Source organism: Amblyomma maculatum, chromosome 4 (assembly GCF_055883805.1).
Source record: "Amblyomma maculatum isolate TAMU_Amacu chromosome 4, ASM5588380v1, whole genome shotgun sequence".
Taxonomy (NCBI): Eukaryota; Metazoa; Arthropoda; class Arachnida; order Ixodida; family Ixodidae; genus Amblyomma; species Amblyomma maculatum.
Window position 1 is genome coordinate 87,431,905 of NC_139347.1, and position 26,474 is coordinate 87,458,378.

The following is a 26,474-nucleotide window of genomic DNA, read 5'->3' on the forward strand; positions in this document are numbered from 1 at the left end:
TAAAATGTCAAATGTGAAAAAAAAAAAGCATTACATCTTATGCTTTACTTCTAGCGAGTCACCTGACCACGATAGACGGAATAGATAACATTCCCTCCTAGCAGATTACAGTTTCTACTTGAAGGTTGGTTGGCTTGGTTGGTTTGTGGGGTTTAACATCCCAAAGCGACTCAGACTATGAAAGACGCCGTAGTGGAGGCATCCGGAAATTTCGACCACCTGAACGTGCACTGACATCGCACAGCACACGGACGCTGCTTCGTTTCGCCTCCAACGAAACGCAGCCGCCGAGGCCGGGATTCGATCCCGCTTCCTTGGGCACAGTAGTCGAGCGCCTTAACCACTGCGCCACCCCGGTGGGGCGTTTCTACTTGAAGGGAATATACTGTATACACGCGTGTAATGACCGCACTTTTTTTTACCGAGATTAGGGTGAAAATCAGGGGGTGCGGCGATTACATGAGAAAAAAGACAGCGAAAAAAATTATTTGCGGTGGTATCTGCCTTTATTATTGTCAAAAAACTACTCGTCCTCCTCCGCTAAACTCGTCGGGATTTCAGGCTCGTCCCGTGTCCAAAACATCACTCCTCGTCGTCGTCCTCCTCCTCCTCCGAACTCATTGGGACTTCAGGCTCGTCCTTGTCCCAGATGAGGTCATCCTCTGTACCGTCCAGCCTGTTTGATATCCCTGTCACCTTGAAACTTTTTTCCACAGTCTCGAATGAAACCGTGGCCCATGCTTCGAGTATCCAGTGGCAAACGGCCACAAGCGATGCCCGTTTCAGTCGGCCGGTTGGAGTCTTCTGGTGGAGGGCCGTTGCCATGATCCACTAACTGTACGCACGGCGAAATCCACACTTAAAAGGGCGGTTTCGTATCCCATCGAGGAAAAAGAAAATCTTCAGCTCACGAGCGCAGAACAAATCAGGGCAGCGATGCGTTCCGATTGCGAGATTGCACGTGATATGCTTCGGGCGATCAAGGAAATGGCTGTAAAACGGAGGAGCGAACAGACTTGGATTGGATTGGATTTGCTGGTCTCACCCTTTGTAACGGGTGGGCATCGCTGCGGCTAGGAGCGCCCCCTTTGTAACGGAGATGGTGGCCGCTGCCCCCATGCTGGACTTTTTTTTTTCCTCAAATATTTTGTTTTTAACTCTTATTGGCAATTCTACTTCTAACCTTACGCTTCATTTTGGCTTTCACTTGATTTTTGGGCCCCACCTGGCGGCACACAAAACGTTCCGTATTTCTTGCACCGCACAGTAGACTGCGCTGCCCAACTTCCTGAAACTCATGGTGCGGCTTTTACTCGGGAAAAAGTTTTTTTTCCCAATTTTCTTTCTAAAGTTCGGGGTGCGGCCATTACATGCATGCGGCCATTACACGCGTGTATACGGTAGTACTTGCAGATTTTTCCGTCAGGATAAAGCAGTTTGCAAAGCAGACAGTTACGGATTCCCACGCCCATGTGCACCAACAGCGTGACTGCAAGGTAGTGCTTTTTGTTGCAAATGAGCATTACAACGACCACTTACGTTGTATCAGCAAATCAATGAGTCTCTCGAGGTATCACCCGCTCGAATATGGGCCTCCGTGAGGACGCTGAGTTACCACTGTCACATGTTCTGGTTACGTATGAGTCAACAGAAAGGAGCGTTGGAAGGGCATACCATGCTTTTCTCGTAATCCCGCATGCCATGGAAGGCCTGGCCTCTCCGAAAGAGTGCCTTGGGGTGCCTTGGTTCAAGGTCAAGGGCCTGTGGAGGTGGAAAAAGCAGAACTCTGATACTGGGCAACAATGATCGAGCATGAAGGGCCTTCATCTCGAGAGCACCCCAAAATGAAGGACACACTATTTTCACTACGCTCTCAAACCGAATGACAGACTCATCGATAATGGATGATGATCAATGACTCAGCAGTGGCGTTCATTGTTGCTACTGCTACCAGAGCCAGATAGCATTAACCAAACTCCGGATAACTACAAGCCTACTACTGCCATTTCTGCGATTTTGAGAAAAGCAGTGATTCTGGAACTTATTTCATTCTTAACTTGCATATAGTATCCTACGTATTAGCGCCTGATGATGTGTGCAACCTAGGGATGCTGTGCTGACATGGCAGTCAATAGAGCACTTTAGTGGGTGAACTTGTACCTTCAAAAACTTGAACAACTCAGCGGTAGGGATAGCAGCAAGAACATTGAGGAGCAGTAGGAATTTTCAGTGTTGAGAATTTTTGCTTGGCCACACTGAATTTAAAGACAGCACCCAATTTAGGAGACAGAGTGCTTAAAATATTGACGATGTCGCCATACATGATAATACTTTTTCCAAAACACACAGGTTGTGCCATGCACAGACAACAACGCGGCATCTTGTGATATGTACAGCGTGGTTCCAAAGAACTGCACAATGTGGCTTCGAAGCGAAGCAGGTTAGGCTTACCAATGACTAATGCATGGTGAGCTGTCCGTAAGGTGTGAATAGTGTAGGTGCAATATATTATCCCAGGCACCGTTATTTTATGCACAGAATTACTGGTATACGGGACTTGAGCTTGAAGCTGGATATCTAGATTTGACGGCATTTAAAGTGCACGTGCAAATGCAAGCTTATTTCTGAAGCTTTCAGAAAACGTGCATATATAATTACCTCATCACAGTCATCCAGCGCTTGGTGGTACCTCTTCAATTTCAGCTTGGACGCAGCGCTGCATGAAAAGCACCACCATGAGATGAGCAGTCTGGAGTGAGGCTGCTGATTAATGTTTTTGAACAGCATTTGCTATTTGACTCAATTTGAACCTCGCTATTCAAACTAACGCATGTTGTACAATTGCATGCGTGCCATAGAATGCTTCTCCCAGCTAAAAACTGGAAAAAAAGAAAGAAAAAATTAAAGAGCAAATATTGTCCTTGTTTATTTCAGAATTCACAAGGTACTTGCCAAATAAATTTAACCATAAATGCATACCCTCCTACAAAAGGAATACAGTTTAAGTTTTATACAAGATTCCATATACAGTAAAAGCTCGTTAATTCAAATTCCACGGGGCCGCCAGGCCAGTTCGAATTAACCAAAATTCGAACTAATGAAAGTGAGCAAAAATGAAGGCGTTTGATGCCCGGAGGGCACGAAAAACATTTATTTAGCAAAAAAGTCTGTTATCATCTTCTGCTTCTTCTCTCTGAGGGCTACCGTACTCACTCGGTCTTCTAGCATGGGAATGCGACGCAGGGAGTCTTCCTCCCCCTCTTCAAAGCTGAAGAAAAGGCGCGCGACATTCAGCGCTCCCATAACTTCTGCCGCGGATGGACGCACGGGCTCTTGCTCCTCGTCGTCGTCCTCGTCTTCTGCCTCTTCTGGGACAGACTGCTCCCCAACAATTTCAGCGACAATGTCCTCATCACTTAGGGCACCGCACACTGCTGCATCGCTGTCTACTCCAACGTAATCATCAAAACTGACGTCCTGCAGCACAGCACGCACAGCCGCAGGCAGAGGCTCCGGACTCCCATCGTCGCCACTTTCTTTCATACTTCCGGCAGCAAAGCCACAGTGGTGGAAGCAGTTTGCAATTGTGGACGGCGTGACCTGCTCCCATGCACGCACCAACATGTGCATTGCTGTGAGCAATGTGATGGTGCTGGTCTTCTGGTTTCCAGTGCACAAAGTCATGCGCTCGATCATGTGGCGCCTATAGAAACATTTGATTTTTCTGATCACCCCCTGATCCATCGGCTGCAAGGCCGCAGTCGTGTTGGCGGGCAAAAAGACGAGCCTTGTGGCTTTCAGCTCGGCGTCGACTTTGTGTGCCGAGCAGTTATCCACAATGAGGAGAACTTGACGCTTCCCTAGCTCCATCCTCCGATCGAATTTCAAGAGCCATTTTTTAAACAATTCGCCCGTCATCCACGCCTTGCTGTTGGCGGAGTATTCCGTCGGCAGCGTCCTAATGTTCTTGAAACATCTAGGCTTATGTGCCTTGCCGACAACAAAAAGAGGGACCTTCTCCGTCCCGGTCATATTAGCGGCGACCAGAACAGTAATCCGCTCTTTGCTTCGCTTGCCGCCAGCGCAGCTGTCCCCTTTAAATGTTACTGTTCTGTCGGGCTGGAGCTTATAAAACAAAGCCGTCTCATCAGCATTGAATATATCATGTGCCGAGTAGCTTTCTAAGTACTGCTGCAGAGCACCGCTTCGCCACGTGGCACAAGTTTCTGCATCCACTTCTTTGGCTTCTCCAGACAACACCCGGAAGACAAGATTATGTCTGTCTCTAAAGCGGTGAAACCATCCTTCGGAGGCGACAAAATCTTCCACATTCAAGCGCAGGGCGAAATCGGCCGCCTTCGCCATGATAATTGGGCCGCTCAGTGGAATGTCAGCACTTCTCATTTCTTTCACCCACGTGATCACAGCGGTCTCAATTTCCGGATACTTGGCTAACCGAAGCCTTTTTCTGTTGCTGGCGAAATCTTCGGCTTCATAGGCATCCTCGATGGCCTTCCTATTTCGGACGTACGTCGACAACGTGCTGGTGGAATCCCGTGCTTTTTCGCGATTTCCACTTTGCTGGCCTTCCGTTCATCCACCTCGCGTAAAATAGCCACTTTCTCCTTCACCGTCTTGGCACAGTATTTCCCACGCGAACACATCTCGCGGACACAAGCTCACAACAAGCGGCGTGCAAAACGAGGGCTCACGAAATGCAACACGAAACCGTGGTCGATAACACTAAAACGTCGTTCCTCGAAGGAGTCGCGGCAGGAAAGACTGTTTAGTACTTGTTCCAGCACCCTAGCGGCGCCCCGATGGTTGTGCCATCTATCGTTCTGCCGTGAAAGCTTCCAACGATGGTTTTTAACAGCGCCGCTTGGCGGCGCGCAGTTCGAATTATGGGTGGCGGCGCCAATTTTTGAGTGAATTAACGAGCTGTTACGCGCATAGACTTCTATGCACTGCGGACCGGACCACGATGACTATTTCGAATTATCCAAAATTTCAAATTAACGAGTTGTGAATTAACGAGCTTTCACTGTATTTGAATGCTGTGCACAGATCTATTGCGAAAGGGAGGGACTTTAGAGGACTGATAATGGCATGCATTCCCCAGGTTGCAAGAGAGCCCCACACATGGCTGGCCAATCAATGTCCACTTGCCTGTTGAGTATGCACGGCAGGACCACAACAGCAATCTTGCTTTCCTGCTCTTTGGAGAGCTCGTTCACCTCGTGTAGTCTGTTGAGATACCTATCAAAGCAGTGGCAAGCAAACAATAAGTAAATACAACATTCGTTTTACTCTCTAAATAGCCAGTTTTGCATAATGCATAACATATACTGATGGCAGGCACAAGCACTGCAGTCTCTCGACAACAAGGGCAATGTCATTGTGAGCAAGCAATAAGTTTGAATATGTTCATAATATACATGGGTTTTCTAAAGTCACCAAACCGCAAGCAGGGGCAGAAGTGCTAGGCCAATAGCGCCATTCTGTGCCAATCTGACCTGTTGCGCCAAGCTGTGCCAAAATGACAATTTACACTATAATTGACCATAGCAAGTATACAACGCCAAATTCAGCCATTTGTTGTCGTTAGTAGAGCAACACTGGGCGCTCGCTATGCAAAAGCACACAGCCGCATCTACAACACTTGGTTCACTCGAGTTGTTTGTCATAAAGCTGTTATAGCGGCGACTTTCACAAAAGGCAGGTGGCACGAGTTTTTCTGAATTTAAATTAATAGCAGCTAATCAATTCCACTGCTGCTTGCAGTAGCTGCCATTTGTCTATTTTTCTTTTATGAACTCGAGCAAAACTCTTTGGAATCATTGCAGTCCTAAATAATTCAGCTAAACAGAATAAATTTGCATGCAGTTTTTGGACTGTAGAAAATTCTTTTTGTTTCGACCTTCGCTAACTCGGAAGTTCGGATAATTTGAACTCTGAGCATGATCCCGGCCGATGTCCATTTAAAGGGGACACATGTGCGAAAACTAAGTGTGATAATTCATGGCACGGTCGATTGCAGTTCTTTGCCTGCGTCCAGCAGGGTAAATGTCAACAACGGGAAGCGCGCAGCAGATGCACTGATGTCCGGCGACACGTTGAAGTACGACACGCTCTGCCAGCGATTACTGAAATAGGCCTCCACGAACCTGAATTGCATGTAACTGTTGTGCATAAGCACATTGTGTGCGCTGTGGCAGGTATGACGACGACTGGAAGTTCACCATTTCCTAAATAAAGCTCAATCGCACAGTTTTGGATTCACTTATACTTCATGCATCCCACAGCTACCATTGGGCGTGCACATCGGAAGCTGCTCGGGGCGTCACAGTTTTTTAAATATTTATTTTAGGACAGCGTCATGCTGTTTTAATCCATACACATATATCCTGCGCGTCCATCCACATTCTGCTTCTAGCTGGTCATGCGCAGTTTCACCGCACCATACGCTTCGTCACAGTGGGTCACCGTGCGACTCTGCAGTGAAGCATCCTCAAAATGCGAAGGGGCCGCTTTGTGCAGAGGCATCAAGGGTGGGGAGGCTTTTACAATTTTGAAGCAATACTTCAACCTTTCTGACAGTGTGCGTACACAAAGCAAAGCGTAAAGACGAAACTGGGAATAACTAATTTTTATTTGAGTTTCATCTCAAATGCAGATAAAGTTACTGCAACACAAACAGTTTTCAGCATGCTTTTTCGATTCTATTCGATAATTCGAACTTTAGGCTAATTTGAATATTTTCTCTGCTCTTTTGGAGGCCAAACTAAATAGAAACTACTTTAGGTGTGAGGAGAAAATGCTCTTAGTAGCATTTAAAGCTTTAAGTCTGCTTTAGAGTGCTCCAAAATAGCCCATGAATTGCTCCAAACATGCTCCGAAATCAGACTTTTGCTGCTTCTGTGCCTGCTCCGAAAGGCTAGGGCCTGCTTTCACCCCTGAGCAAGGAAACTGAAACTTACATTGAAAAAAAAGAAAAAAAAAAAGTTCCGAGAGCACTGCAGAACCTGCAGTGGAGAAATGCAAAATCCTGAGTGTTGCTGCTGCACATGGTACATCGCACGCCCCTTGTCGAACACAACCAGCATTCCGATCAATGCATCAAAGTCCACCGGAGATCTCTAATTGATTTACAGGAAAAGAAAAGGCGCAGTATCTGTAATTAGCAGAATCTCGCTGACACATCTCGCTGACAAATCTCGCCGACGCGAGATTTTCACCACGAGACTAGAAAAGCTTTTGCCTTAATGGTTCACAGGAAGCAAAAGGCGCAGTACACGTCGCACTTGTTTCTGTGGACATCTGAAGTCTCTTTGGGGTATCATCGAGTCCACACACCGGCGACCGGATTTTTGCGTAATGCGGGCTAGTAAAGCTTGTGCTTCAATAAAAGTTGGAAAAATGGTCACCCATTAGCCTGCAGCTTTACACACTAACAAAAGGATCAATGACATTTTCTCAACAGTCAGTCAGCATGAACAACATAGACAACTCGCAAAATACTGCCTGAAGTATTTTGAACTTAGTGCTGTTCCAACATAGCTAACAACGTGAATTCCAATCAAGTGCCTTCTCTTTTTTTCCAGTGGGCACTGAGTACCTTATGCCGAGAAAATAAAAGCAGATCTGCAGAACAGATAAGGCTCACTAGCTATAATAATCATCTAGAACTGATGCTTGTCAGAATAGCTACCACAAGAGAAGATTACATAATTTAGGCAAAATGACATGCCATCTACAGGTGCATCTTCCACACGCCCTCTAAGCCTGTTTTTTTTTTTTTTTTTTTTTTTTCATAAATGTTATTTCTGTTTCTAAAACAGAAGCGATATACTATTAATGGCAGACATCCCTTCCTGTTGTTTATATCTGAAACAGGTGGCTTTAGAGCTTGGAAGGTATTGCAAAGTTGAAATCGGTTACACACCTTAAGGCCTTCTTGTACTTGGCATTTGCTGATACATAATCTTCTTTTCGGAAATAATGGTTACCAGATTGTCGAATTTTTTCGGCCACACACATGATGTGCTCGATCTGAAAGAAAAAGTAAAAATCAAAACAATACAAAATGAGGCAAGCAAGGCATGCACCACTCTATTTTTTGTTTGAAAAGAACACGGATCATTCAAACAGGCAACAGTGACAATGGCAATGTTTAAAAAAAGACCTGGAAAAAGAAGAAAAATTTTGCTTTTCTCCTTTTTGTGTCGTGCCTTGGTAGCTCTGCGGTTAGAGCACTCAATTGCTGATTCCGAAGATGTGGGTTTGATCCCCACATCCACGCAGGCACGCTCATGCATGCACAAAACATCTTTCTGCTACTGCATTTTACATGTTTACTGATTTCAATTTGCGTAATGAAAGAGGCCAAGATAAAAGCTGCTAAAATGCACTTAATAAACACAGCATTTAAAAAAAACAAAAAACGACACAATAAAAAGCACTCTAAAAGTAAACATATCAATTAGCATTTTGTGAATTGTTACTAACCTATAGAACAGGAGGAAAGATTAAGGGCCAGATTTTAAAGGACTCGTTACCTCAGTGAGAATGCCTTATGAGCAGTACGCCCTTCTTCAGATAATTTTTAAATTCGCTATGAATAAGAAGCTGTTTGTGAGGTGTATTTAAAAATTCACTGAACGAGGGCATGCTCACTGAGGTAAGGAGCCTTCTAAAATTTGACCTTTTAAACTCTGGGGCTTTATTAGGGGACATCAATGCCTAATGATTTCGGTGAATTATTTTCAAGCATTTGTCAACATTTTGGTGTGATGTGTACAGTAAAGAAGTATATAGGGCATTAACTATATTCACACAACATTTTACCAATTTCACCGGTTTCAATATACATCTTGTGTTATATTTGGGACCAAGGTGTGATTATAATGGGATCTTTACCTCTCGCTACTGAAGATATAACTGCAGTGACAGTCACCACAAGACCTGCAAGTCGCTAGCAGAAGCCAACTCTCTAAGAATACTGGGGATACTAGAGTTAATGGGGAACGAGGATAGCTGTGAACACGAAAAGTGGGCGGCGGTGCGTGCCGTTAAGAATGCACTAAAAGGATCAAAAGGAGTAAGGAGAGGAAAGACAGACAAACAAACACAGAACTGGGCAGCACGAAACATGAAGTGGCAGTGGCACAGCAGTGACAACAGCTTCTACTGTGTGGGAGACGATATGGTGCTGTGCGAGCATCTCTTAATTGTTGTGCCCCTATAATTAAATCAGGACAACTTCTAGATACGTTTAAAACTGTTCAGCTGTCTTGGGTGTGATACTAACCTGCGTTTACTTTGCGACGAGAGTTCTCACTTCTTATCCTATAACCTCTCAGCTGTTCTGCTTCGAAAAGTCTACAATCGAAAAGTCTAAGTGCCACAGGGTGCGAGGCAGTTTGAGTGACACTTCCGTGCTATGTTGGTGCGACTCACATTGCTGAAGTCAAAATCCGAGTCATCAGGAAATGGAGGAAAAACATCTTCAGTATTGTCCCGCTCGCAAATGCCAAAGTCGCCACCGGGGGGTATTTCTCCACAGTTTTCAATAACACAATCCTGCAAAGATTGATCATGTCTTTGACATCAATGATATATCAGGTCTCTGATGGTGAGTTCTCATGGAAAAAAAACTAGGGTGATGCTTAAGTTTCATGTTAAGAGTAGACACGATGGCACCTTTAATAAACTATCTTCAAGATCAGCAAATTTTAATTTATTTTCTTTTTCTAGGTGGTTTTTGAGGAAAGAATAGCTCAGATTCTGTCTCGCTTCTCTGTGGATGACAACACTTACAATTAACGGCATACAATTGGCGGTACTATTGAGGACAAATGTTTCCAGGACACTAGAAAAGCAAATTTAGTGTACAAGTGCCACATTTTTTGGCGATCTCTTAATTTCATTATACTTCGTCTCACAAGATATCTGCAGCACTGCAAAAGGCAAAAGAGCCCTTGCAATTGTGCTACTAAGAGCCTCTCGCCCCTGCGCACTATAATACAAAATTGTGCTCATACTTGGGGGGCGAGAGGCGCGTAGGAGTGCAATTGCCTACTGTAGTGCGCGTGATCCTGATTGGACCGGGGTGCCTCTGCCTTTCGCAGTGCTGCAAACATCTTGCGAGACGAAGTATACCTGACGTCACAACATGCGAGTTCGACTTTCAGATGGTTAAGTCTGGTCTTCGGACACTGGCTAACAACAGTGCTATTGGCTACAATTCCTTATGCTGCATCCTGGGAACTTTTATCTACGATAGTACGTACACATATTGTCGGTTCGAATCCATATCACAAACTACCACCCTTCAACTTGACTAGCAGATGAATGTTAGATGGGAAGCAGATAATATGACACCACATTGAACACTTCATAAGTAAACCATCACAATTTTGATACGAAATCATGTGCATATTTTTCCTGACGTGCTTCCAACTCATGCTTCAAACTTTCTCTCAAACTAAGGTATGACGATGGAAAATGGCTTTTTGGTCAAACGAGCCCTATACACTATCGTGCAAAAGACCTGAGTGATGACTTGCCTTCTGCAAGGCAATACGCACGCCTCTCATTATTTCCAGCGAACCCTGCACCTAGTAGACGTTACCAGCTTGTTTAACATTTATCCGACCAAAACTGAAATATGTGCACTATTTGGGACACACATCAAAGTAACCTATCTAACAGACTACAGTAAAATTCTAGAAACTCAAACCAGATCCCCAGTCCTCGCCAAGGGCACATAAGTCTATGGCATCAGACACTCATTATTTCAGACAATATCATGTCGAAGTACCACTCGCAAAACCAGCAATCGTTCAGACAGATTGCCTTGAGCCTGATTTGTATGAAATAGTGGGGCCTGCGCACCTTAGGCGTGTGAGCTGTGACAGCCTCGAAGATGGTTCAAGGTCCCCCACAGTTGAAATATAGCCCAGCAACATAGTTTCAGTTCTGCTTCTCTTAAATTCACGCCATCCTGCCGCTGTCACGGGAAGCGCACACTAGCTAGTGGCGCTGTTTCTGACGCTGCTCAATGTGTAACTGTATTTTATTTTTATTTCCAAAAGGTGTCACGCTGTCTCAACGCCTAAACTAATATCCCTAGCTAGCCTTCACATGCTTCTTTCAGCAAGCTAGAACTGCGTGCTCGTCATGCGCAACTCCACCGCACTGTGCACCTCATTACGAGGCTTCACCGCGTAGTCCTATGCGGTGAGGTATCCTCAAAATGCGACACGGCTGTTTGTGAAGAGCCACCACTGTTACTGCATTACACATTGAAAAGGGTAGCAGAGGCCGTTACGACTTTGGAGTAGTTGTTCAACATTCACAACAGTACAAGCAAAACAAAGCACTTGCCAATACCAGCAAAGCCATAGTTCTAAGGTTTTGTACCAAATGCAGACAACTGCTAGGTGTACAAAAATTTTTTAGATGCAATTACTGTGATGCAAGTGGTTTTCGACAGTTTTTTTCTAGGGGCACTCAATAATTCACTTTCAGTTCATTCAAAATTTTTGTCTAGTTCCTTGAGGGCAGAATTAACACATTTTGCTATGGAAAGAACATGAAACTGCACAGTTTCATCTGCTAGGCCTATTCCACTCATCGGGCATTCAGCAAGCTACCCTTCAAATTCCCTGACCATTTTAGTAAAAGATTCTAGAGGGCACTTTGGACCACTAAAGTGCGATAAGAAGAAAGCCATTATAGCACGGTGGATCCTAGCCCTCTACTAACGGCATCTATATCTCCCTCTCTTTTTTAACTCCCATCTTCCTCCCTTCCTTTACAACCTGGTGCATGTGTCCGAGGAGAATTGTGACAGATACTGCGCCTTTTCTATCCTGTAAATCAATTTCAAACGCCGCTGATGCCAGCAGTACCAACGCTTCCTAGACATCTGGGTCTACTTCTGTTTGCTAAGTGGTGTGGTGTTCGGGGAAGCGGCAAATGAAAGGTGCTGCACGGACGCCTGGATTGGACGCACAGCGGGTCAGCTTCATATATGCATGAATCACCTGGTGCGACGTCATGACCTGTTGTGATGGTACATCGCGCGCCCCTTGTCGAACACAACCAGCATTTCACTGAACGCATCAAAGTTCACCGGCGTTCTACAATTCGTTTACAGGAAAGGAAAGGCGCAGTATCTGTCACTCACTGAATCCCGCTATCATCCTCAAGGTAGACAAGGGGAATTATGAAGAGTGTTTCACGATCCGGGGCGTGGCGCAGTTGGTAAAGCGCTCGGCTTGGGATCCAAGGGATGGAGGTTCGATTCCCGGTGGAGACAAGGTTCATTGATTTATTTTTAACTCTCACCCTTGAAAGCGTGACACCTCTGCTGACAACCTTCTGTCGACAACGATGAGGCATTGAAGGCTTTCGCCTTAAAATTCCCTGACTGCGAAGTGATTGGAAAACATAATGGTTGATGATGATGACAGTGAACGTAAGCTATTCAAGAAAGAAAAAAGAAAAAGAAAACTAACGCTGCAAAAACGTGCAATGAAAATGATAACAATGCGGTCCGGGAGCAGGCTTTCCAGATTGACTTTCATGCTCTGCTAGAACGGCATGATGTCTCATATGAAACACCGAAAATGCACAAATTTTGTACATTACTAGTAGTTACAGCTTATACAAGAAAAAAAAAAAAAGGAAACCTTTGGCAGAATATACAGTAATCACTTCATGAACAATAAGCAAAAACAATGGCACGCCTAATTGATGCTAGAAGTGAAAAGTCATCACGCCAATGTGAACAGCCTGTGTACCAAGACCATCAAAGTTCATGGAAGACCATTGTGTTAATTTTAGGTTGTCCTCTTCCCTGACTTGGCCACATTTATGAATTTCTGCGAGTATTCTTGATAATCCCAATTTTTTCCAGGTGTATGAAATTTTCCTGACCATTCTGGGTTTGTCTAGTTGCTAGACACTCTACGATGTAGTGTCACCAAACCAAAACATTGTGCTCACCTTACAAAGTCAGTAAACTGCCGTAACATTGCAAGAATGTGTCTTTTTCCCAAGTTTTACTATCATACTCTGCTCAGGTCTGTTATCAGGCCTGCCTACAGCATCTCCAGGTGCATTATCCACGAGGCCTTCAATTTTTCAATATCTTCCATGTCCTTCCATTGTTGTTGCATTGCAAGGAATCATACACTACGGGGTGTCCATTGAGAAGACAGTGTGCCTTCAGTAGGGCCACAGAGGCACTAATAATTAAAACTGTGCAGCATTCTTTCAATGACTGAAAAAATTTCCGTAAAGCATAATACATTACAAAAAAAAAAAAAAAGCAATTAAATGAAGGAGTACACGAGGAGCCTGCCACCATAAGATTTCCTAGGGTGACAGGGTAATTTTGCTTTCGCGGAGGAGCTCGCTACAGTGGTGGCAATGAGGCCACCCCTGACATACACTGTGGCTCCTAAAGTACACCCAAAGTACTCTCTGCATAACAGCTCCCACTGCCCTCAGCAGAGGCACTTACTGAACCACATTTCCAGCTACTCCTGGAAAAGGTTCCAAAAACACTTAACCATTACGGAGCATTTCAGCTTTAATACTTCCAACACTTTGTTTGCAAGACAGGCCACTTTAATTTTAAAAATTGTTTTGCCCCCTCTAAGCAGTAATTATTGAGAGTTGACAGTAATACGCAAGAACATTGGAAAGTTATTTTTCTTTTTTTTTCTCCCCTACTCAACTAGCACTTCATAAGCCAGCAGTTGAGCACGAGCCCCATCATATGTAAATAAGTTCAGCTCCAAGCCAGCACCTATTGTGCTGTTATATTAACTGCGCATTGTACAACTAGCCTAAATTACTGCATTAATTCATTACAATGTGTGTGGAATGGAAGCACTTGCCTCAACAGGCACATCGCTGTCATTGGTGCGAACATACTCCAGCACAGACACCACGCCCATGCCCTTGACAACCTGGCCAAAGATGACATGCTTGCCATCGAGGTGTGGCGTGGGCACGGTCACAATGTAGAATTGCGATCCGTTGGTGTTTGGCCCACTGTTGGCCATGCCCACCAGCCCTGGCCTATCATGCTGCATCAAATAAGAGGCGCACAAGAAAAAAAAAATTATGAACACAAAATTAAACATACACAGTCGCATGAAAATGGTTTGGTCATAACTGGCTCACAAATTGCTAGCAATTAAAATTATTAAATACATAGAACAAAAATTACTGGAAAAGTAATAGAACTGCTAACACTGAACATGACAGACCAGATGGAAAAGCCTAAGGAACTCTTACATCATTGGCTCCACAATAATTTACCGTATTTACACAATTTGCAAGTTTACCTAAAAAATGGGATGTCTGAAAAAAAAAAAAAAATTAAAATAGTTCCTTCCTTTGGTTCGACTTGTAAGCTGACATTCGCGCTTCGGATTTCTGGAGCTGAAAAGGCAGGTCAACTTACAATGGCGTAAATACGGTATAACAGTTTGACTCGCATATATAAAACAAAGGTGCTTTCTGAATTCTTACAACAAACTGCAAGCTGACCAACAAGTTCTGCAAGTGGAGCTACATTTTAGAGCATTACGTCTGCTGGGTTCACTTGCAAGTTTCGAGTCATTCCCGGACCCAGTACTTCGTGTGTTTCACAGATGGCGACACATACTCATGCCCCGCATCTTGTTTCATCTCACGTTGTGCATCAAACATCACCTTCATTGTTGTGCCTAGGCACGAGAGTACTGTGCTATCAAGCTTTGTGTAAAACTGCAATGCAATTTCATACTGTGCATCGAACATCGTCGTCTTCATGAAGTTCCATCTGCGCCCCACCTTCATTTAACCTATGTAAATATGCCATCTCGCTAAAGACAAAGACCGCAGATGTGACAGACGGGCTGCCAAGACCATCGAACAATGGGAAGCCCTACTAGTCAGTTGCCGAGAAGCTTACCAGGCATAGAAGCGAGCCAAGATTGAGCGAGCCAAGATTGAGCGAGCCAAGATTGAAGCGGCAGCAGTGACTGTGGCTGCGGCCAATGGCTAACACTCATGAAACTTCGTTCAAGGATAGTTGAACCTTTACAATGCTTTATTTTTAAAATTTTTTACAGCTAATTTAACTAAAAGAGGTATTTCTTGCTAGCGTCCTATATGACCAGACATCTCCTAAATCATGGAGCGACGTCAGAGGTTGTTGCTGAAGCTGCACAGTGTAGTAAACTCGTGGCAAAACACAAAGGAGAGAGTAACAGCTTCAGCTAGTTTGGCCCCAGGAGACTGCCTTGTCCCCTTGCAAGGCCTGGAGTCACTGCACTAACTGTTAAATGCCGCCCAAACCCTGCATTCCTGCAAAGGCGTTGTGGGCCCATAAATGTCTCATTTCAGCTATAATCAGAGGGCAGTTTTTCCTTTTTCTCAATGAAACACTGCTTGAATAATCTGAATAAGCTGGTTAAGCAGCTGGTCAGTATTCCATACGTAAATGTTCACGGTACTCCTAAAGTTCAGAAGAATAGTGGTACCTACTATCCAGGAGCCTTCAAAAGCATGCTTTCACACAAGAGTGACAGGTAGTCCTAAGAAATTTTCCAAATCACGAGTCCTGTGCTTGCAGATGGCACATACAGTAGACTTTCTTAAATACGAGCTTGAAGAAACAATGAAAATTTGTTCATCTTAACAAAAGTGTCTGAAAAAAATGTGTCCCAACATAGGTGACAAGAAAAAAATAGCAATCAAAGGCTATTTGAAATAGAACATTTATTGTACTATTTAAACAAAGCGAGCAATGCTAAGGCAACAAAAAGCTCAACAGATCCTACTTGAAACTGGCGTCAGTCAAGTTGCCTTCTTTCACAGTCTCTTTCCTTACTGCCCTTCCTGCAACGACCGCTAAAGTGGATTTTTTAAAAATAATTTTCCTCCAGCATCCAGCATGTGCTTGGAAGGTGCCTGGCTGGGTAGCCATGTGCCTCTCATTTATCCTTCTCGTTTTGCATCATAGCTGTTACCAACTCTACAAGGAGCTGCACAATGAGCCTTTCCCATCCACTGCAGACACTGTGGTGCCACCGTATGATCATCTCTGCGCAATGACTATGCAAAATGTGAAGCTATACTTGCTAAAATGCGGCCCTTAAATGCTTAAGCCCCAATACAACGAGTCAAAAATTTAGATAGACTCACTATAGCTATTTTGTAGCCATGGTCCTATTTGCTTACACCTTTAAATTATACATTTTTATTTTGCTGACAGTGTCACATACATGCCTTGTGAGTAGTGCTGCATGGGCCCTTACAGCTTAAACTTGAGTCACTATGAAAGCTCGTCTTAATCAAAAGGTCAGAATGACAGTTCTTTTTTTTTTTTACACTGAATACTATGAGAAATCTACTAGAAGGCCTTAAACAGTTAATCTTATCCGATAATTGGTCTCAACTTGAGTCTACGGTAGCTTGCCAAACCTGCTGCTGCTGCTGCTGCTGTTGCTTTATTACTGCAGTGAGGCAAGCAAGTTTCCAAGACTAACGAACAGCGAACCATCGTGCACAGGAAGTAACAAGTTGGCAAAGGCAAGCGTTCACCTTCAGAGAAAGGTCCTCGTCAGGAAAATAGCGACCATAGATGCTCTCTCCTCCACTCCCATCTCCATGTGTAATGTCTCCACCTTGGACCATGAACTTTGGCATAACTGCACACGAAGAGAAGTGAGAGGGAGATAAGAAAAACATTACTTAACATGGCACGAGATTATAGTGGAAATAAAAAGGCCTCGCCTTGTACACACTGCACACACCGATATCCAAGAAACAAGGGTTTACGATAGTAATTTAGCAACGAAAATAGCACAATACAAATTGAAGTGCCATTATGTGATGAAACTGCCATTATCGATGTACTCAACATGCAGCCACATCTCAGCTCGCCAAAGTATAGCCGATTTTCTTAATTGCACAGTGTTTACTTTTCCTTTCAAGAGTGATCATCATGTTTTATTATTACCATTCCAGTTTGCAATCTTCCAGTGCACCATTCATAAAACAGCAATAGCCCTTTTGCACTGCCAAGGATATGCTTTTAACTTTTGCCACTAGAAGACATCACAGTGTTTAGCTTTTTCTTGGATGAAGCCGTAACTATTATCTGCTAAAACTTTTGCTAATAAGGTGCACATCACTGACATAACAGCTTTGAATATTGAAACTAAAATGGACATTATATTAAAATATCAAATTGCTGTCTGGTGGGTGAGGTTTATAACAGTTTTCGGTACATAACTTTTGCCAATGGGCAATCACTGTAGTGCTCACCGATCATCATAATCACTGTGAAAACCATTTTCGGCGTCATGATACAAAAAAAAGGGGACCAATGCAATGATTGAAAACTTTGTGTCAAAATTTTCCACAGCATTTCTAAGGAAACCATTACAGAATCAAGCCCTTCAGACACCAAGCTCACTACTGTGCCATAAAAAAATTAAACAGTATTAAGATGCTTGAAATTTAGTGTTCGGTCCCTTCAACACAAGGTGTGAGCTACAGCCACACTTTCTGCCAAAAAACAAATATTAGCATGAGCTTCCGAAGGCAGCTGCAGTTCTTCCATGTCCACCATTAATATACTGAGACAAGGGAGTCACTGCAAACCCAGAAAAACATTTCTTAATGTAACGGTGGAAAGAGCCAAATTGACAAAAATGTCACATCATCTAAAGAGACCACTACAGTAAAACCTCGTTGATATTGTCACATTAGGCGGTGCATACACATAAGGAAAGAAGAAGACTCTCGTGAGTTTTAGAGAAGACGACGTTCAACAGAGTCGGCTGGTGCCTGCAGAAAGCGTCTGTTTGAAAGCCTTGTCTTCCGTGTCCGCCCTCTGCTCCAAGCTGAACTACCCCGTAACAATATGTTCCCAATTCATATGATTTCCCGTTTCATACACTCAAAATAGTGGCCTATAAAGCATCCCACATAGTGTTACACTATTTTTCTCCTCCTTAATACATTCTTGGATAACACAATTTCCCGGTCAATACGTTCGAAATTTTGACAAATTGTAGTCGCATGATACGTTTTGCGAGACATGTGCTAACTGGCACTTATGGCATGAAAAACTGATCAGCGGTGCTCATCCGCCACAGCTGCTTTCTTGCAGTGCCTAGGTGCAAAGAAGCGAACCATCAAAGAAAGCCAAAGAGTCAACATACGGGGCGCCAGTTCCGGCGAAAACATGACTTCACGAGGAGATACACGCTAACTTCTTTGCGGTGCCTTAAGGGCATAGAGGTGAAACATTTCACAACTTTTTGCTTGCCTATGAGTGGGCCGGGTCTGGGGGACATACACGAGCAAAAACGCGGCGATTGTAAGCCATCGTGACGGCTTCCCCACATGTCACTAGTGTAAGGGGTCGAAGCATCCAGAAATGGTCAAGGAAGCGATCCCAGCTCGTCATTTCCTTCTATGAACTAGATTTGTTACCAAAATTCTTCCCCGCTGAGGACAACACAAATACGGACTGAATTCTGCGAGAGCTAAACAAAGAGCAGCGCATACTTAACGTCTATAAATGCTACACTTACACTTACGATAAATGCGACTCTTACACCTTGAGCAGGTTTTGTAGAAAATTCCCAATTCCTATTCAAATATTTGCCCAGGGTATTTTCGTGTAGACAGCTGATTAAGAAGAAAGGATATCGGCAACTTTTTCTCCAGTGCACAAGGACCTCCACCACCAACTGATAGTGAGTGTGGACTCTCAAAATGTATTTTACAGCATCAGCTATTACTAGATCTCCCTTCAGTTATTCGCACCTGTAAGCACGCTTACGGGGCACCCACATCCCACCTATGAGGCCAGCCCTTCCTGCACCTCCTGAATATGAGGCAGATGCGCTAAACACTAGCTGTAATGACCGAATCATCCAATTTAACATGTCTCCAATCCCATGTACAAGCCCAGTACCAATACCAGTACCAAAGTGGATGACCTCTGTTGTGTCACAAGCTTGTAACTGTGCTGCAATTTTTTAATATGGATGATTTAGTAAGGTGCCCGTTACATTCAATTCTACAAGAAAAGGTATTGGTAAAATGTCTTAATGCAGTCGCTGCTTCATACCCTAATAATGCTTTAACACACCGAGATAGAAGTAAAGAAATAATGAGAAAAGTTTTGCTATCTCTGATGTCGTGTCGAAGAAACAACCACTGGTTTTGTTTGGTTTCCAGGGTTTAATGCCCCAAAGCAACTCAGGCTACGAGAGAGGCTACAGTGGAGAGCCTTATGTGCTAAGAAAAGGTCAATTGGAAGTAGGAACATGTAGTGACAAATATATGTATGTTCTACCATCACAGCATACATTGCTTAAGCAGTGGCTAAGGAAAATGACGCTGCTGAACTTATTTGTGGTCATCTGTACTGACTTTAGGGTGGGCCGAGACAAGCTGTGGAGCAAGTCGAGCCTTAAGGAATAATGCTGTTACAGAATGCATTGCCAGGTACCTGTTCCATAACATAATCTTGGCACAGTTGCCTATTAGTTACGCACTCTGCAGCCGTTGGACATGAGATCCTGAAGGTAGCCACAAACGAGGACAGCCGCCAGGCATGTGGTGAGTTGTCATACAGTTCCATTTCCAACGAGACCCATCAGACATTGCTGGATTCCAACAACCAAAGGCAAGTAAAGACAGCCTATGTATCATGGCTTTGCCGGCACTGCTGTGCACCTGTATTCAATCATGCGCTGATCAGAGACGAAAAGTGTATCCTGTATTAATGTCTCAAGCATGTCTGCCATCGGCAGTCATTGCAGCACACTATGCCTCACATCGAGAGAGCTCCAAACTCATGCAAGGGCCCATTTCTCTTCAGCTCTACTCGGGCTATGACTGCTGCAAATGTTTAACACGCTGCAAAGGTTTAACACACACATATCACTAATTGTCAGTGTTCCAAAACATATACCAAATGCTTTTCCAGCACACAAGGCAACTGTTCCCATACTAGTACTGATCCTTCTAATGATACACCAAAAATAAGACCTTAAAATAAAAGGCTGTTCCCTTCTTATTTTTTTTTTTAATAGGAGAAGTTCGCATATACTGCAGACTCTGGCATCAATAACACAAGGTGAAACCAATGAAAAAAACAAAACAAACTCTCTAGTGTAAAATATCAACCACACCTAGCGTAAAATATCAGCTACAATGGCAGCTGGGTTTCTCTGTGTGCATATCACTGTAAAGTTAAGCAAGAAACTTGTAATGAGATTTAAGAATAAGTGAAATGCCCTTCATACTATTGTAGCCACATAAAAGCATGTTTCAATGTTGTAAAAAGTGATGCGTGCTAGCTAGATGTAGCACACAGCAAGCCGAGGCGACCATGTTAAACTGTTATTAACACGACAGTGTTAAAGACACCGTTCATCGAAAATCCAGCATCGGCGACCGGCGTTCCCACTGTGAGCGAAACATCACGAGCACGGTGCTGGCAGGCAGTAGCTGGCAGCTGACATGGCAGCACATTCAGTGGACGTAGGTTGCCTGACGTTACATTTGGCAGTAGCTGCCAACTCGGTCCTCACCTTACATATGGGAGGTTTGTCAGAATAAGCCTGCCAGGATCCTTTCATTTGTGTTACCCCTTGGCTAAGCAGGCATATTCGCACGAATTGGTTAAAGCGGGGCTTTATATGTTGGGTGGTAGCCTACACTATTGCGTCATAACTTAAAGGCGGAGCTTAAGTGTCTGCCTACAATTTTGTTTTTGGAATGGAAATAATTCAAAACTTTTCTTCAAACTAATAGGCCAAGCCAAGGTCCCCCCATTAAACAAAGGCGGCCACTATATCAAGATCAGATAGCAGTAGTGGGTGGATGTAGTTGAGCTGTTCAGTGTATATTACAATTCATATTAGAAAAAGTTTTTTGTGTCTAACAAGTGGTAAAATTGATTTAAAGGAAAAGAGCAAGACTGTACAGTAATCCTAAGAAAAAATCAATTAACATTCGATCACCGAAACTTTTATCCCCCAACTTCCAGCCTCCCAATTTTTGAAAAATAAAAGATGCAAAAATGATAAAACCCATGTACAATACAGGCCAACTATACCTACTTTCTTTCACAAAGACCGATGATGTCCGGCAATGCAACATTTTGCTGTGACTTAAACTAAAGTGATAAAAACCTCTAATGAAATGAGTGTACTGTTATGCAAGGCATCACATTGTGCTGTTTATCGTAGCACAGCATAACGGATTTAGACAAAGGAGCATTGTGCTTAATGCAGCCATTAAATTAACAAGATACTAGCAAAGCTGAAGTATAGAAAGTTCATGTACAAAAAAAATTACCAGTAACTCCGCACTGGCTTATAATTTGAAAAACTTGGTTTTCAGGAAATTTCACAGGCGCCGCCTCACAACTGCAAATTGATGATTAATGAATACTGACAAGAGTGCCCTAATATGTAACAATGCAATCGTTTATTTCCTCAAAAAGCAAGCATTAGTAAAATAAGATTAGTAGGCACAGACGTGCGCAGGGTTCTGCATTAGGGGGAGCGACGCTTCACCCCCCCCCCCCCCCCCAAAGTCCTTATGGACAAATTGCAGTGCAAAGATGAGGATTTGTTACCAATCATTTATTTTGACGTGATGTCATTAAAACATAAAAACAATAGTGTGCGCTTAAAATTCATGCATGACCATAAACCTACACGTTTATAAGTGACAGCATAGGTCCGGCAGAGTAAAGATATGGGGCAGCCTTGGAGCAACCTTAAGAGGATTGGAAGGGCGGCCGCCCCCCTGTGCGTACGCCTATGTTAGTAGGTGTTAGAATGAAAATTTCAAATAGTTTAGAAAAGAAACGGGACCAAGTCAGTTTTTTTATTTAAGTGCCCTAAAGCGAAAATTTGAATCCACTGCAGCAGTTCAGTGACCATGATTTTCTGGCCGCTAAGTATAGAAGCTATTCACTAGACCATCCGCAAGGATCACTAGTGGCTGGCGCGGCATTCACCATGTCCATGGGTATGTGCATGAGCGATGCAGCCAGCTGCAGTATTCAATTCCTTGTAATCTGCAAAGAGCAAGCGTCTTTCATGCCTTGTCATTTGTATTTTATGTTCAATCCGTAAAAGTGTGCGAGTGAGTGGATGTGCCTACAAACTAAGTGCAAAAATCAAAATGGTAGACCCAACAAGCAGGTTCAACTTTGTCATAACATCAGCTTGACCGAGTGCAGACTCCATTGTGCTGTGTGGTGTACAGAACCAATGCATGGCACACTGAACTCACCATTAGTGATGCCTGTCTTGTAAATGGCTTACTTTTTGCGACAAGCAAAAAATAGTAACATATACAAATCGATGAAAGTGTTCCTTGTTCAACAACTTTTCGACGGTTGGTACACTGATTTTAGAGGTGAGTACACTGTGACATGCCTATTCCCTTAATTATGAACATTTCAAATTGTCACCTGTGTCGACTTATGACGTGCTAGAACTGAATTTAGAGTAATTGCCAGATATTGTGTTGCTGTGAACCTAGATTCCAGGTTATATGCATCTTAAGCAGCACTATGTTGCTGCAACAAAATTTGCAAAATATTCTTGTTAGGTCTGCCTTCTGTGACTGTATTTGCTTGACTGTTCTGTCACCCAAATTAAACAACTAAGATGCTTTCCTTTTTTTGTTGGAACAGTGCCTGTGAAAGCTTCGGACCTGGGCAATTAATTATGTGCTAACTATCCATGACATGTACTGCGGCAGTAGCAGAAAAGTAACAGATTTGAAAAGCTGCAAGTTGTGTTGCATATAAGATGCAGCTGCCTAGTTTTGTTGTGCGGCAAGTATGGCCACCTAATTATCATGTCATTGTATAGGAGAAGACTGTCGCAGCAGCAGACTTCATGCGCACAGAAAGAAAAGTGGATGTGGAAGTATTTAACATGAAAAGAATTATGGGGAACACTTAAGCTCCGCCTATAATATGACACAATAGCATTGCTACCACCTCACATATAAAGCTCTGCTTTAACCAAGCCATTTGAATGTGCCTGCGTGTCCTAGGTGTAACGTGAATCCAAAAGTTCTGGCAGGCTGATTCTGATAGCGCCCTTCGATATGAAAGGAGAGGCCCGAGTTGATAGCTCCTGCCAAATGTAATGTCAGGCAATCCTACGACCAGTTAGTGCGTGGCCATGTCACCTGCCAGCTATTGCCTGCCAATGCCATCCTCTTGATATTTCACTCACAACACCGATGCCGGATTTTCAGAGATCACTTCTAATATAGGGAAGGTAGCCAGTGGCGAACTTGGTACTGTGCGAGCTGTTGTGTGTAAATGCCACCCATTGCCAATGAAATGGCATACTGGCAGGGATGATGCTTGCGCCATCTGGTAACAGGGCCTCAGTGAATACTTCGCTCTGTTCACAGGTTTGGTTTGGCTTGGTTTGGCTGTTTTTCATGGCAGCTAAGTACAAAAAGAGTTGTGTGCCGAGGTATTAGAGCACCCGGTGTTCAATTCCCCAAAACGACTACGGAACACGGGCGGCGATAATGGAAGGCGAACTGTGACCAGCTAATGTCCTTTAATATGCACTGACATCACACAGTACAGGAGTAATTCACATTTCATGTCCAATGAAGCCCAGTTGCCGTGGCTGGGATAGAACCCAGGTAGTCCAGCTTAGTCAAGCAGCCTAACCATTGAGCCACCATGGTGGGAGGTCGCAACACAAGACCTCCATCACAACATGTGCCACAGAATACAAAAATGCTGAAATCCATAAAAATCCACTTACCATAAACCATTATTACCAGATGCCCCTTCAACATTTTCTGGACCAGCTGTTGCAACACTGACGGTACTGAGTGGACGGTCATTGATGTCACACCATACAAATTGAGCTGACATGAAACCATCTAAAACCATGGCTTGCAATTTTTCTTCAGTTATGCAGTGTTTCAACTTATATGAATTTGAGACATCAGCTATGCAAACAACTATGCAGCACACTACTTATCAAAATGACCTGACAAGTTGCGAGCGTATGTGTGCACTGAAAATGCTTGACTTCAGTGGCACTTGAAATTGCAGGGTATTACGCGTATAACATGAAGACCAAATTATAATTTGCATTATACACGGTCATTATAGGTTGCTTTGAAATGTCTTGTGCTAGTTGCATATATATATATTTTCTTAACATGAAGGCCTATGATCAAGTCCCCGAACTGTGTTGTCTCTCCTCAATTTCTTTTCAACAGCATGTCAATGCACTAGGTGACTGCAGTGTTCAAGCAGTGGGTATTATACCAAGCAAGCAAAAACGCTGCAAAAAGTAAAAAACTTTAAAAGGCACACAGGCAGCAGCAGTTCATAGCAAAACTGGTGAAAGCGGAATCAGGCAATATAAGTTCGAAAGCAATCACACAGGGAACTGACTTTTGTGAAACTTGCATCCTTTGTAGTGAAGGGGCACTTTGTTGACTCCGAGCCCTTTCTCGCCAGTGCACAGAAGTCGGAAGTTCTCCGAGGTTTGCGGCTGAAGGTGCCGGAAAAGTTCAATGACTATGCGACCGACTGCACAGTAACCAAGAAAAAAGGAAAACGTCAGCACAAAGCAAAAGCCACTCAATAGTTTGCAGCCATTAATGCCAACATCGAGCATTATTGTGCATGGCGCATAAACGCATCCAAACGAGCGGCACCACCCGATGACGGTGGCATAACAATACTCATGAATGATCCTAAAGGTCCAAAAGAAAGATTTTGCGGCAAACAAACATATCAGGTAAACGAGAAAAACAGGCGTGCTACTGTGCTTTTACGCGTCTCCTTACGAACAAGCAGTCCCGTAGGAGTGCACTTGCACACACGCCCGCTAAAAACGCACATTGGATAGCAACACCCATGCACGTGAATACTGCGCTCACTGATCAACAACAGCCAAGACTGCAGCAATGTCAGGACTGCGAGGCGTAAAGTACTACACCGCGAAGGCACGAATACACTTGACGATGGTTGACCGAAGTTAATTCGTATCACAGCCAACTGCCGAATCACGGCAAGCGACAGTGCTGTCAAGGTACGCATAACCTTATAGCGGTTATGATCAAAAGAAATAGAAACTCTGGTACCGAATTCTTCTCCTATTCGCACGTCGAGGAACACGTGTGGATTCGACGGCAACACAGAGTCCGACATTTTTAATGGGGACGGCAGAATTCACTGGAGCGGCGATCGCAATGAACTCCGGCATTTAACAGCGACGACACTTGAGGGCAGCACCCTCTTAACTTATGTTGGGAGGTATGGGAGGTTTGGTTTAATTATTGATTCATTTGTATAGACTGCAAAAATAACAAAAACTGTGACAATGAGAAGCTTATCAAACAAATGATCTCTGTAAACAAGAGAATGACACTATTATTATTACTTTGCGTAAAACCGATGTGTAAAACCGTTTGAACGTTGTTGATGATTATGTAGAGCATTCAGCACTTCAGCACTCAATAAGCTAAAATATGACTTCAGGTGATGAGTGATGATATGATATCCAATTTGCGGAGACCGCCTCATGGTGGACCAGCTTTTTTTAAACTTCCTTGGGTGGACGCAAGGAGTAAAACCAGTAAAACAACATAGCCTCCGAGACAGCCTCTGGCCGCGTTTGGTTCATGCTGAGGTCATATCTAAAATACACTGATACCTAAAACAACCATCAGGTGACGCTGTCGGTCAATTAATGATAAAGCCCCTTTTATTGAAGGGCTTTAATTAATGACTTTACAAGCGAACGTTGGCGCAAGCTAATGTCTCTGTGTTCGCGCTCTTTCTACATCGTCTGCTGGCGCGTTTCGTTACTCCACTTCAAAAAGTGACTGCTTTAAATGCGCATTTTCGGTTGTTTATGAATTATCGCGCCATCTAGAAGCGTTAAATAAAAGCTTTCTGCTATTGCCGTCATTGCCTTCTGGATGGATGGATGGATGGATGGATGGATGGATGGATGGATGGACTAAACTTTAATGTCCAACAGATAAGGTGAACACGCAGGTCAAGGGGCGGGTGCCGCCGCCTCAAAGGCAGGCCGGGAGGTCTTGGGTCCCAGCAGCCTCTTCAGCCAGTTGGACGAGTAGGAGCTGGAGCTCAGGGTCCGAGCTGCGCAGCAGGGTCTCCCAGGTGTCTCTACAGCCTATATTGTTCGTCCTCCTGGGAGAATACGGGTATTCCCATATTATGTGGTCGAGGGTCCCTCTCGCCCCACAAAGATTGCACTTGTCACTCCTAGCTTCAGGGAACATTTGGTTCGCCATAACCGGGTGCGGATATGTATAAGTTTGCAGTCGCCTCCACGCCACTGCTTGTCTGCTGTTTAATTTCGGATCTGGTGGGGGTACCAGTCTACGATCCAATC

The 26,474-nt window shown here is 43.9% G+C and overlaps 1 protein-coding gene across 1 annotated transcript in view; it reads right to left on the reverse strand.

Moving 5' to 3' along the window:
* Positions 1 to 25,334, reverse strand: part of LOC146191589 (peptidyl-prolyl cis-trans isomerase D-like) — a 33,892-nt gene extending 8,558 nt beyond the window's left edge. Inside the window, exons 1-9 of the mRNA XM_084602111.1 lie at positions 25,195 to 25,334; positions 24,500 to 24,637; positions 16,612 to 16,718; positions 13,914 to 14,105; positions 9,460 to 9,582; positions 7,946 to 8,052; positions 5,170 to 5,259; positions 2,659 to 2,716; positions 1,675 to 1,761 (exon numbers count right to left, since the gene is read on the reverse strand). Coding sequence (XP_084458237.1) covers positions 1,675 to 1,761; positions 2,659 to 2,716; positions 5,170 to 5,259; positions 7,946 to 8,052; positions 9,460 to 9,582; positions 13,914 to 14,105; positions 16,612 to 16,718; positions 24,500 to 24,637; positions 25,195 to 25,261 — 969 coding nt within the window. The 5' untranslated portion in view covers positions 25,262 to 25,334. The remainder of the gene's footprint in view (positions 1 to 1,674; positions 1,762 to 2,658; positions 2,717 to 5,169; positions 5,260 to 7,945; positions 8,053 to 9,459; positions 9,583 to 13,913; positions 14,106 to 16,611; positions 16,719 to 24,499; positions 24,638 to 25,194) is intronic.
* Between the last annotated feature and the right edge of the window lie 1,140 nt (positions 25,335 to 26,474).